Source organism: Fundulus heteroclitus, chromosome 7, assembly GCF_011125445.2.
Source record: "Fundulus heteroclitus isolate FHET01 chromosome 7, MU-UCD_Fhet_4.1, whole genome shotgun sequence".
In the NCBI taxonomy this organism is placed as follows: Eukaryota; Metazoa; Chordata; class Actinopteri; order Cyprinodontiformes; family Fundulidae; genus Fundulus; species Fundulus heteroclitus.
Window position 1 is genome coordinate 11,840,893 of NC_046367.1, and position 13,619 is coordinate 11,854,511.

Consider the following 13,619-nt stretch of genomic DNA (forward strand, 5'->3'; position numbering starts at 1 on the left):
GACTGTCCTTTTGACTATAGAGCCCGCCTGTCCCTGTTTTCATTATTAAAATCCTGTTTTTTGCCTTAACCTCACTTGTTTGGGTTGAATACTGGGTTTGCCTGATTCTAGTTCATAACAGAAAGTAGTGATTTAAGTCAGTTATTTACAGGGTTTGTACACATTTAACTATTCAATTCAAATTACTAAAGTTACAAACATAAGCTTATATCAAGTCTTACAAATAAATATAAAATTTTATATTTAAACATATTCGTCAATCTGCTGACAAGCGTTTGTTTAATAACTGGTATATTATGATCATTAGCAGGCCCCTGTGGGTGAAAATAATAGCAGGTAAATGTTACCTCTCCACTGCGCTCTCCCAGCCTGAGAAAAATTTGTCGCCGGTTTTGCTGCCGCCAAAGCAGTCTAAGCCGACTGTCCTCCTCCAATAACAAGTACATAAATAAAAAAAAAAATTCCATATCCATCTTTTGTGTCGATTATCCTGTCGGTTTTTGTCTGGCGCTGTTTTTCCTGTGCTTGGGGTAGACGTGATGACGTTGTGTTGCAACCAGGAAGTGCTCCAAAGGCTAGACCGTCCCATTTACCAACGGCTGAGGATCCTCCGGAGCATCCTCCGAAGGCTGGGTCCTCCTAAGGCTGTGTAGGCTGGGTCCTTCAAAGGACGCAGCCTGCGAATTGAGACACAGCTATTGTTTCAGCTTCACCTGGTGGTGGCTCTATTTAAGCCGGCCATCTCCTCTAGTGCCAGATTCTCGAAAATCACAGTGTGAATAGGCCATCCAGCATTCCTAGCCTGCCTTACTGTGTATGACCTTTGCTCGTATTTTGGATTTATGCTTGTTGCCTTGCCCTTGTTGTACTCTCCTGTGGTTCCCAGTATCTGCACATAGACCCTTGCCTGTTGCCAGACTTTGCCTCTCAGCCCAGCCCGCCTGTACTTCTGTCTGTTGGATAACTTTGGTTTTTTGGACCTGGAATTAGACTTTGGACACAGTCTGTTGGATTTTCCTGCTGGTGTCTCTGCCTGTCCCCGATCACCTGTGTATGATCCTGCACTGTGTTACAATCCCCCTGCATTGCCTGTCCACTTCTGGAGGGAACATTTGTGATTGAATTCAGATTTTACGGATCCAATTAGGGTTAGTGGCTACTTGGAAGTACTTTTCTCTCTTTTGGTGCAATCTGTTGGCCACTAACCTGTCTCTCACTGTCCTGCAGTGCTACCAGTCCCGTTTCCTGACGTTTCCCACTCTGGCTACACCTACTTCCTTAATAAACTTTGTAAACATTGATTATGTGTCATGTAAATTAACTGGTCTAATTCCAGATAGCATTACAGTCTCTGTACTGTGGTGAGCACGGAAACCTGACTGGAAAACGTCAAAGCAGCTGGTCATTGTTAAGAAGGTGTTTAATTGTTGAAACACAGCTTTTTCAATAATCTTACTGATAAAGTTGAGGATTTAGATGGGCCTGTAGTTCTGCAGAAGTAGTTTGTCTAAATTGTTCTTTTTCAGCAGTGGTTTGATAATTGCTGTTTTAAGGAACTGGGGGAAAACTCCTGAAAGAAAGGACGTATTTATTATCTGAGTCAAATCAGACTTGGGACATTTTGTCAAGATAAGTTCTGGTTGGATACAGCTTTGGTTATGAAGTTGATATGGGTGTACAGACTGATCCTCTGATCTTTAGAATTTTCTCAGTAAAGAAGTTAACAAATTCATTGCAGGCCCTGGTGGAGTGGAGTTCAGAAGCCACAGACACGGGGATTTGTTAACCTGTCAACCGTGACAAATAAGGCACAAGTATTATTAATGTTTTTGTTGATGAACTCAGAGAAGAAAGATTCCCTTGCATTTTTCAGTTTGAGGTTATATCTGTAAAGTCTCTCTTTATAAATGTCATAGTGAACCTGCAGTCTGTTGTTACTCCACCTGCGTTCAGCTTTTCGAGTCTCCCTTTTTTCACTTGTAACTGCTGAAGCACTTTTCCAAGGAGATGTTTTCTTCCCAGAAACAACCTTCATTTTAACTGAAGCAATGCAGTCAATGATATATTAGACTTTAGAATGAAAGTTTTCTACTAGCTCATCTACTGAGTTGCAGCACAAGGTTGGATAAAAGTTTCCATGGCATTGTCCTTAAAGGTGCATTTTCTTATGATGTCCCTTTTGTTAAATTAGTCACTGGAAATCATGCTTTTAAAGGTAACAGAAAAGTGATATCAGTTGTATTGACCTTGGAAATGTTTAGACCTTTAGTGATGATCAAGTCCAAAATATGTCCTCCGAGGTTTCTAGGTGTGTCACATAGTTCTTTAGCACTTCTGTCTTCAGGGTTGTCAACATTAAAGTTGAAGTCTCCCACAATAATTAAACAGTCATAATCAACACATATCACAGATAGGAGGTCACTAAGATCAAATAAAAAAAACTTTATGTGGACTAACATTCAGAAACAGTTCATAACGGGCTCTTTACCTGGAGAGCCAAATGTTCAAAAGAGTAAAATTTTCCAAAAAACACCTTTTTACACTTTAGTGAATTATTAAACAATGTTGCCACTCCTCCACCTTTCCTTTGCTGTCTGCTCTCACAAAGAAAATAGTAGTTTGGAGGAGTCGACTCATCATAATATGTCCTTCATGAAATTCGTGTAACCATATTTCTGTTAAAAACATATCAAGATTATCCTCAGTAATGAAGTCATTAATTTAAAGGGATTTTCCTGACAGAGATCTAATGTTTAATAAAGCCAGTTTTTATGACTTAGTGGTTGATATTGTCTCTGTGGCAGGTTCCATCTGACAGTTTATGACTTCTAAGTATGATTGTTTATTCCTATTTGTTATCCTTTTTTGTTTTCTTATTTTTGCCACATATCATCACAGATATTCCATAATCTCTGACAGAAGATCCAAACTGATGCTGGAAACTATCATGTCTGATAAGGTTGCTGCTAAGGCGCAGTGTGTATCACAGAGAAGTTTTCTGAAGGTCCTGAGCACAGGCATGTTCCTTTATACGTAGAGGAGGAGGTTCTGGTGCTCTGCGGCTTTTGGAAGATGCTGGTTTAGTCACAGAGCAGGGGTTGTCAGAATGGCAAGAGAAGGATGTCAGCTGTAGACCAATCTTAAAAACTTTGTTCATGTTATAAATTCCAAAAAGGGAACATCTGGGCTTTGAGGAGAAAAAGGGGAGGCATCTTAGAACAGGCAGCTTAGAACACTTGCCTCCTCCTCTGCAGAGCCGAGGTTCCGAACAGGTTCGGAGAACGGCAGGCTGAATCGAAGCTAAGTTTGCAGTCCATCTTCTGTGTAACCAGACACTGGAGTAAAAAATCCATCTATGCCGAAACCAGCCTTGTGATTTTTCTCAGCTGTTGCATGGAAGCTGACTCGAGACGGCGCGGAGCGGTCTCCTTTCTGCGGCCAAGCCAAACTGAGAGGAGGGGCTGATCTGAAGTCGCCGCTGCAGCCTGATCAGACAACCAGCCTTTACCCCTGCTTCAACTGCTTTCAACTGGATGCTCAAAGTGAACTGAACTGACAAAGGCACTGACAGTTTTGGCAGAGTTGAACAGGGAAAGTTAAATGGTTTATTTAGAGTAGTTTACTTAATGTGTTTTCAAAGTTTTTTTTAAACATATGGAGCTAACAGACATAGCTCCCTTTTGCATATTGAAACCAAGCATTGCCAATGTACTATGAGTTGTTTATGGTTATAACAAACTTCATTTCCACAAGGGTTTTATAAACGATTGGATATTAATGTTTGTGTTTTACGGACAGCTCATTACGACTGAATGGAACTTAAAGCTTTTTAAAATTAGCACCAAATGTACGCTAGCATAATGCTATTAGCTTCTGGATAACCATAGCTCTCAACTCTCACGCATTGACCGTGTGACACACGCATTTCACTAACTTCACACGCTCACACGCAACACAAGACATTTCACACGCAAACATGGAATTTCTCACGCATAAAAATCACAAAGCCCATCTGGGCTGCGGACGACAAAACTCCGCCTTCTGCTGAGCTGTTTCGGCTTCTTTCATAACTTGTGGCCATCAGTAATTCCTGCTGCAGTTCGTGTTAACAGAGCAGCAGGAAGAGTGATCAGAGTTATGAATAATTTTAGTCTTAACAGTGGTGAAAGTGAGCCGGTTAGGTCCTGTACCGCGGCCACAGGAGGGGAGGGGGCGGAGGGAGAGCTGCTGCAAGATGACCGGTTCATTCAGAACCAGTCATGGGTGCACGCTGATCATAAAAACAGTTCTGCTAACCAGATGCAGTTTAAAACGCCACTTGGTCAGTTTATAAGTTTCGTTTTTATTAATTCTGCATTTTTTTAACTACATGCACCGTATTTCTGTGCCTCCGCGCTTGCTCCTCTCCCTCCCCCCCTTTCCCTCGGAGCAGGTGCTTTCTGGGCGCCCAGAGCGCACTGACGAGAGCAATAGAGATTTGTCTGGTCAGCGCGGCGACTGACTGAGAAACCTGTCACTGTGAAAGGTGATGAGAATGTTATAAACTGTAACAGTCTAGAAGTGCATTGAGCTGAAAGGAGGGAGACATCAGCAGCAGGATCGTGCGTAAAGACGCAGCGGGAACCTCTGTGTGCTTCAGTGTTGCTGCTGAGGGGATCATAAAGGCTTGATGAAACTCAGCCTGATTCACCAATCAGGTTATAGATTTACAATGATAAACAACCCATAGATGAATGTGTAACAGTGTAATAATTCGGTCAATAATTAAAATCTACTTAATTTTATTCAGTATTATTTGAACAATTGTGTATTATTTATGTTTTAATCCATTAACTGAACAATAAAGTATTAATATGTCTCTTTCTCTTTTTAACACAAGTAATACATGTCTACTTCATTGTCTGGTGGGATAAAAATGAGATGGAGTTGACTCAACCGGCTCTTCCAGGGTCAGGTTAGCCCCGCCCCCAAACAAGCCCCGCCCCCAAATTAGCATAATCTCACTCCTAACTTTTGATAAAAGTTGAGAGGTCTGTGGATAACATACCACGCAACTACGGTTTGCTTTAAACATAATGCTTGTTTTTGTTTCGCTCCGCCATCATTCGATAGTGCTATGAGCGTTATTACCGCATTAATATGGAATATTAATGTCGATTTGATAATGTTTTGGATAACTTTAGGATTAACCCATTTAGCGACCCCTAGCCTCCCAGAGGAATAATTGCATTAATAAAATCAAGTGTCCTCAAGTTATGGAATGTTACTGAGCAAAATATTCTTTGAAATGTTATTTTATCAAATAATGTTTAACTCAGGATTTGCATTGTGAAAGGGTTAAGAATGCATACCAAATGTTCTAAATAAGTTAAGATAATTTAACATCATTCCACATTATTTAAGATGAACTTTGATTCTTTAACTTAGATCTGGAGTGAAACAGGATTCGCTGAATCATTCTGATGGTTTTTAACTATCTTTATTTGTCCTTTTGTTTCTTTTGTGTGTACATAGTTCCTTAGCTTTTTATCCTTATTTTGCTTAGAAGTTTTAGTTAAGTTTCACTAGCCTAGTAGAGAGGATTTGTTAATTGAATTATAGTGTTAATTCAGATAAACTGCATTCTATAGTGATGTTCTCTGGATGTTAATTTTATTTCTGTTGATAAATTCTTGAAGATGCTTGAACTTTATTCTATATGTGTGCAGAGTTTGCTGTTAAATGAACGTCAGTGCCTGAATCATTCTTTTCAACTATTGTACTAGTATCGGCCCTTGATATTCACCGGACAGTACCTAACAGACAGAGAGTTATTTTTCTAATGGGCCATTCAGACAGGCTGCGACGACCGCACTGCTGCGCTGTGAAACCCATTCTTTTCAATGGCTTGCGCCGCGCCAGGGCGGTTTATCGCTGCGTCGAGCAAAGCGCAAGCACAGCGCAGCGCACCGTTTCGCGAGCTCGCGCGCAGGCCAGGTCAAAGTTCAACATAGTTGAACTTTGACCGCGGCGCGCCGTGACGAATGCACGCGTGGCCAATAGAAACCGGGCCATCGGCTGGAAAGACCAGGAAGCAAAATGGAGGAAAAGCTTATACTGTGTGTGTCTGAATTCCTCGAACTATATGACACAAGTTTGCGACTGTACAGGGACATCGGGAGGAAAGCAGTAGCATGGAAACACATCTCCAACCAAGTAGGCGTGTCAGGTGTGTTTTAAGTCAGGTAGCTTGTTGGTAGGTAGGTAGGCAATATGTAAATCTTAGTGTTATGTGTTCTCCCTCAATAGCTCTACATCTATTTTCTTAATTGAAGTAGGACTAAATTATAGCTTTCATGTACTATGATTAACACATTTTCTCCTATTATTTAGAGGATGAGTGTAAAAGGCGATGGTAAAATCTTAGGGACAGATATATTAAGGAAAGAAAGACCATGAGAGAGAAGAAGAGTGGTAGAGGGGCAGAACACAAGACCACATGGAAGTATTTCTCCATTATGAGCTTCCTGGAGCCTCATGTCAGAGAGAGGGCCACTTCCTCCAATATGTCCCCATCTCTAGAAGAGAGGTCCTCTGCTCCCCACGTTACTTCAGCACTCCTGGCTGCTCAGTCACCACCACCTGAAACCTTTACCCTTTACCTGACCGAAGTATCTCACAGCTCCCCGTCTACCCCTGCATCTCTGGCCACTGATGAATCTTCTGAGACCCTGCCTGACCCAGTAGCTATTGATGTGTCCCAGGAGCACCCATCTACCTCAGCTTCCTATGCCCCTGCAGCTTCAGCTGTAGCCTACCATGCCCCGGCAGCTTCAGCCGCATCTCATGCCCCTGCAACTTCAGCAGCCTCCCATGCCCCTGCAGCGTCTTACATCCAACGGGCACCCCTGGCTCCACAGGGATCCAGCAAAACCAAAAAAAGGCAGGAACAGAAGGATGAGTTTGAGAGTAAGGTGATGAATGTGCTTAACCAGTCTGCAGATGAGGAGGAGCTCTTTCTTTTAAGTCTAGCACCACGTCTCAGAAACCTTTCACGTGAAAAGAGTGAAATTAAAATAGAAATCATGACCGCTTTTCACAGGGCTGAGTTTTCCTAAGAAAATCAAAGTCATTCAGTCCTTGTTCTAATACTTAAGTAGTTTACTTAATTCATTGTTTGAGTTTTGATTCATGTTATGATGAATTCTTGCTTAGTGTATAAGCTCTGCATTTGTGTTCCAAGACATTGCAAATAAAGTAATATTAATATGGTAATGAATGTAATGAATATGTTCTTAAGGACGTCAGATTAGTTCTTACCTATATATATTTCCATTAGGAGAATTGTATGAAGATAATGAAAATAATGACTATAACAGGTAATGTAAACTAAAAGAAAGTCAATCACTGCACTATGTCTGTTAAAGTTTTAAGTCAGGAAACGTACATATCACATTTTTTATTTACTATTTATGGTTATTTGTAAAGTACACATCTAGCAGAAAGATAGAATCACGGTTTTATTGGCCAGGTATGTGTAAACACACAAAGAATGCTGGAATAAATATTTTTATGGAAATCAGCCCTTTAAAGAATAAGTGAGTGGCTCTTAAAAGAGCCTTTGTTTTATGATGAGGAAGAGTAGCAGAGGGTTGACAGGTGAGAGGTGGGCACGTCAGGCTACGTTGTATTGCCAGGGCACTTCACCAACGGCGGAGGAGAAGTAACTGTTGAATGACTCCCGGACAGCTACAGCCTCTTGGGTGGCGTTGTTGGCGCCCGCTCTCCTTGCTTGTTGAAGTGCAGGGATGTCACGTTCTTCCAGTGGGACAGGATTTTCAGCTGTGGAGTTCCACCTCTGGAAGTTGTGAAGGGCGACTGTAGCTTTCACAACAGCCTCCACATTTTCAGGGCTCACTCCAATCACCCGGTGGTAGATTCTCCACTGTGCAGCAAGAATCCCAAAGGCATTCTCAACTACTCGTCTCGCTCTTGATAGGCGGTAGTTGAAGATCCTCTTTGATTGGGAGAGGTTTCTTCCAGGATATGGCCTCAGCACATTCCTCCTTGTGATAAAATAAGAAAAAAACACATTTAACCAGAGATACAAGCTACAATTCAATAACCAATAATGAAAAACTTTAATATTTAACATAATGCTACAGAACTAGTAATCAGACAATTAAAAGGCAATTGTATACAAATGTGATGCTGCATGTGAATTGAAAACCAGAGATTATTTCTGTTCAGAGGCAAATTATTCCACTCTATATATACTGTAGAGCATAATGTATAATTAATATAAGTTACCTAAGGGGGAAAGCCTCATCTCCCACAAAGACATGAGGCATGGGCCCCAGGTGATTGGCGCCTGGAAGGGGAGCATCTTCTGGGAGATGCAGCTTCTCTTCTCGCAGGGCTTCTCCAAAGGTGGAAGCAGCAAGGGTCCCTCCATCACTTTTCCGGCCAAAAGCTCCAACATCCACCACCCTAAAAAGATACCTTGCATCCACAACTGCCAGAAGTACAACAGAGTATGTTCCCTTGTAGTTGAAATACTGGGAACCTGAATTATGTGGTGCCTGGATTACCACATGTTTCCCATCTATTGCTCCCACACAGTTGGGGAAGTTCCACCTCTCTTGGAAGCCCAGAGCAATCTCTTGCCAATCAGCAACCTTTGGTACAGGCAGAAATTCATCCACCAGGCTGTCCCAAATGGCCTTGGACACATCTGGCACAATGTCTGCCACAGTGGAGATGCCCATTCTGTAGCTAGAAGCGATGGTGGCGTAGGAGTCCCCAGTTGCAAGGTATCTGAAATGAATAACATCATAATGCTCAATAAAAATTAAACTGCACAACTTTCAACCACCCCCAATAAAGCTAATTTGAAATACAGTTTCCATGTAGCCTAATCAGTCGAAGGATATTTTATAAACAGCCTATAAAGAAATCAATGAGCTAATAGTAATTAATACAAGTTAAATTCCATTTACAGAGTGCAGGCTGAAAAAAACCCTGATGTGTGGGCGGGAGAAAGACATGACTAGCGGGACTCCAGCAAAACAGGCTATAAAATGAAAAGTAGCCTAGATTTATTTTATTACATATTATTTTAATGTAAATCACCTACCTCAGACAAATTGCCAGACGCTCCCTAGAAGAAATTGGCTCCCGGTAATTTGTATGGATCCTTAAGATCCTTGGACTCTCCCCAGCAAACTCTCAAACTGCTCCATACTGAGCCGAAATTAGACCTGGAACTGTCTGTGAAAACGGAGCACTTTCACAAGCCGGAACTCCCCAAGCTGCTCTCTGGACCTGAGGGTTTCGTGCACCCACAGCCTCTTCTTCCTTGCTGCTCTTTTTCTTCGAACTAGCAGGGCTAGTGCTAGCGCTTGCTTCTTAGCACGGGACAGATACATATTTGCTGCTGACCAAAAGCTGGAACAACAAACAAATGACTAGACCCGGCAACCCAGCCGGCGCAGTGCAGCGCAATGCACTGAACCCCGCGGCCAGCGCAGCGCAAATCGCTTCCTATCTGAAAGGCCCAAAACTTGGTGTTTTACTATGGGAATCGCCTCGGCGTGGCCAACTATAGAAGCTCCAATGACATCATGTCTGTCTGTGACAGACAGGTTGAACCGTGTCTGTGGCTCCACCCACCAACCATTATCATGGCCAACCTACCCGCCTTAACTGCCTTCTTCCCATGTGAAGAGTACAGCTAAGCTCCCTCAGTGCACTCTGGCTAGCTTGGACCTGTTTAACGGTTCTTAGGTGTTCCGTAAAGGAAAATATCGCTGAACGCAGGACCAGGACAGGCCTGTACCGTGCTGGGTAAGCTCTTCGAAAGAAGTATTTTCTAGGAACTCAAACCCTAACCCTAACCACGTAAAGGTAAGCTATATCTACTCTGTTTTAATTAACACAATAGAGAGCGTTTGTGTTTGCCATGTTAACATGTAAAAGTGGGCTTGGTTTTTGGTTAGCGGTGTATCACTAGCATAAGAGTCCTGCTAACGTGTCATGGTGCGCAAACTTCATCTCCTCATTTAAGAGCTAACGTGTTACGACGAGCCCCATGTTAGTCCATTGTCAAGGATACGGCTCCTTACCCCTGCCAAAGGTTTGAAACCGAGGTTGCATCCTGCCTGTGTCCAGTGTCATACAGGGCATCTATCTCAAGGCAGAACTTTCATCCAATGTGCATTGCATGCATGAGCGCTAAACATGCTCAGGCATCGCTGACCAGCCCTGCTCGTCAATACTGGAAAAGATCCTGGAGAGGTGGCTGAGGGTGGCTGTAGCTTCAGCCATTGGGGCGGTGGGTGAAAGCCATCAGCCACAAGCTTCTAAGAGCTGGGCAGACATGATGTAGGAGGAGTACCCATCCATGCCTCCACTGTGTGAGGGCCTTATGGACAGTGGGAAACTCGATGCAGACATCGAGAAAACGGAGGGTGACGCTAACTCTGACCTCCTTGAACAAGAGGACATGGAGGAGGAGGAGGATGACTCGACTTAACCCGAGTCAACACTCTAGGCCACCGAGTGGGGCAGGAGTCACCTCCCCAGGGGACAGTGACTTTTATGATGTGTGCAGACGGGTGGCTTCAAAGCTGAACATCCTGGCCATCAACGCAGGATTCAGGAGGAGCAGAACGGGACTTGTATGATGGTAAAAGGCTTCCACCTGTTTTACCATCAGCAAAGCAGCTTCTACCAGCCGCTCCTGCTTGCATGAGAGAAATGAACGATTTCTGGTCCAGCCCATTTAAGAGCAAGCTTCCCACCAAGAGCTTCTCTAAGGAGGAGATACAGGGCATGGTGAGTTGAGGCTATCTGAACCCCCACCAATGGAGCCTTCAATGGCTTACCACCTCCACCTTAACCGCAAATCAGTTTCAGCATTTTCGTACATCTCGCTCCCAGGTAAAATGAATTGCCTCACCATTTCCATTTACCAAAGGATGTATAAATATGCTGGTCAGTCAATGTGCTTGCTGAACGCTGTTACACTGTTGTCTGCATACCCAGGCAAAATACTGGAGGAGATGGGGCGTCAACTGGACTTGGGGACACCTAACCCTAGTCTATGGGATGAGATTTGTGCGGTGAATGATCCCCCACGGTCTTGGGAGAACCCAAGACTGTGGGGTAGCACTCTTTTGCATCGGCCACTGCAAGAAATCGACCCTCCCCTCTGAACAACCTCCCCTCTGGAGAGAAGGTTTTCAGGCACCAGAGCAAAATTATCCGTCCTGGGTTCAGATACTCCTGTAGTTCTCAGTTCACCAGGAGTCATGTTAAGTTCTCCCTCTCATGTTCAGACAGAATACATTATGGGGCAGAGGACACAGTGTCTACAAGCACTTCAGCAGTGTCATTCAACACTCCACAGCGTTGTTTTCAGAGGGAGTCAGAGACAATAAACAAAGCTTTTCTGCAGTCAGGCATGTTGCCAAGTGAAAAAAAGCCCCCCACAAAAAGTGAAAATTAACACCAATTGCTCTCTTCCACTCTCCTTTGCGCCCAGCAGAGGGAGCTTGCGTTCTTTACAAGAGAGATGAGCTCAGCAGTGCAGAGGGGGTGATGTCACTCCGCAGCAAGGCGGCCCCTCTCTCTGCTCGGGTGGATTAATGGGATGCAAGCAAAGTCTTCCCATGGGTTTTGACTACGATTTCCAAGGGGTACTGACTGCAGTTTGGTGTGAGACCTCCAAGATTCAAAGGAATTCTCTCTTCGGTTGCCACTGGGGATACGGCTCACGTCCTGGGGAGCGAAATCGCATCCCTTTTAGACGAAAAGGCATTCAGAGTAGTAACGGACGCAGAGGTTTGTCAGGGCTTCTACTCACGCTATTTTCTCATTCCAACGAAAGAGCGCATATCACTACGCCCAAAACACTGGACCTGTGTGTGTTAAATAGACATTTACGCAGGTATACATTCAGGATGCTAACACACAAAGCAATTTGCCGCTCTATTCCTCCGGGGGATTGTTTTGTAACCATTGACCTCTCGGACACATATTTTCACATCTCCATTTACCCCAACCCCACTCCCCACACCGAATGTTTTTCAGGTTTGCTTCTCAAGGTGCAGCCTGCGAGTTTCAAACCATCCTTTTCGGGCTGTCATTAGCCCCAAGGGTGTTCAGCAAGTGTATGGAGGAGGCGCTTTCCCCTCTGAGGATGAGCGGAATCAAAATATTTTCATACATTGACGATTATCTAATTTGCTTTCGATCAAGCGAGCAGGGAGTCAACGACTCCTCATCAACCTCAGGTTCAGAATAAACCGTGCAAAAAGTCACCAGGTTCTCATGCAATGTACAGAGTATTTGGGTCTCGGAATAAACTCCCTCTCTTATCGTGTCACAGTATCAGAGGGGAAAATCCTATCATTCACTCAGTGCATGATGCAGTTTCAGTTGGAAAAAGTCTTTTCATTCAGACTGTGACTGTGGCTGCTCGGTCTTATGGCATCAGTGATTTCTCTTGTCCATCTGGGGCTTCTGATGATAAAGGATTTTCAGCAGTGAGTCGCATCACTGCGACTCTTTCCCTACCGTCATCTGTGCCAGAGGGTAAGAGTAACACGGGCATGTGCGACAGCTCTTCAGCCATGGAAAGATCTGACGGTTCTCACGGTGATCATGCCGCTGGGGATGGTATCCAGGGTTACCCTTACTACGAATGCATCCCTGACCAGTAGGGGTGCGACTATGATGGGCAGAATGGTGAATGGTGTATGGTCGCCAAAAATGGCATGGTTTCACATCAACAGGCTGGAACTACATGCAGTATTCCTCTCTTTGAAACATTTCATGCCCTATGTGATGGGTCGCCACATCTTGGTAAAACATTGGTAAAGACCGACAACTCCACTGTGGTGGCTTATTTCAACCGTCAGAGTGGGACCAGGTCCCTGCAGTTACACAGACTAGCCAGGGAAATAAATATGTGGAGCAGAGTTCTATCTGTACGAACAACGCACGTACCAAGACTTTTATCCAGGGGAAGCCCTCTGTATGGAAAATGGAAGCTGCACCCTCAGGTGGTTGAGCAGATCTGGCAGAGATACGGACGGGCTGCCATAGATCTCTTTGCCTCATGGAAAAACGCTCATTGCCCACTGTTTTTCTCCGTCAGACCCAGACGCTCCACTGGGCATGGACGCGCTGGCGCACTCATGGCCAGAAGTGTTGCGCTATGCTTTCCCTCCTTTCAGCCTGATATCCCCAACTCTAGTCAGAGTGAGGGAACAGGGCCTGTCCTTGATTCTGGTGAGCCCATGGTGACCATCGGAGCCCTGGGTAGCAGAGATAATCCAAATTCTGTCAGCCAAAACACAGCCCCTCCCCATTCGCAGGGACCTGCTGTCTCAGGCTCAAGGGGAGATTTATCATCCACGCCAAGATTACCTAGCTCTCTGGGCTTGGCCCAGAAAGGTGGAATTTAAATGCAACAGGTTTCCCTTCAGAAGTTTTTGACACCATTAAAAATGTTAGGGCTGCTTCTACTCACTCTCTTTAAAGTAGTAAATGGCAGGGTTTTGATGAAGGGTGTGGAAAAAGACAGGCCATTCCTTTTCAGTGTTCACTTGTGGACATGCTCTGCTTTCTGCAGA

General features: G+C 44.1%; 1 protein-coding gene across 1 annotated transcript; it reads right to left on the reverse strand.

Moving 5' to 3' along the window:
- Nucleotides 1–7,654: 7,654 nt before the first annotated feature.
- LOC118563816 (protein ALP1-like) lies at nucleotides 7,655–8,762 on the reverse strand. The gene is made up of 2 exons (XM_036139742.1): nucleotides 8,290–8,762; nucleotides 7,655–8,045 (listed from the first exon to the last, which is right to left on the reverse strand). Exons 1-2 carry the CDS (start codon nucleotides 8,745–8,747, stop codon nucleotides 7,655–7,657), a joined length of 849 nt encoding a protein of 282 aa, XP_035995635.1. The 5' UTR covers nucleotides 8,748–8,762.
- Nucleotides 8,763–13,619: the final 4,857 nt, after the last annotated feature.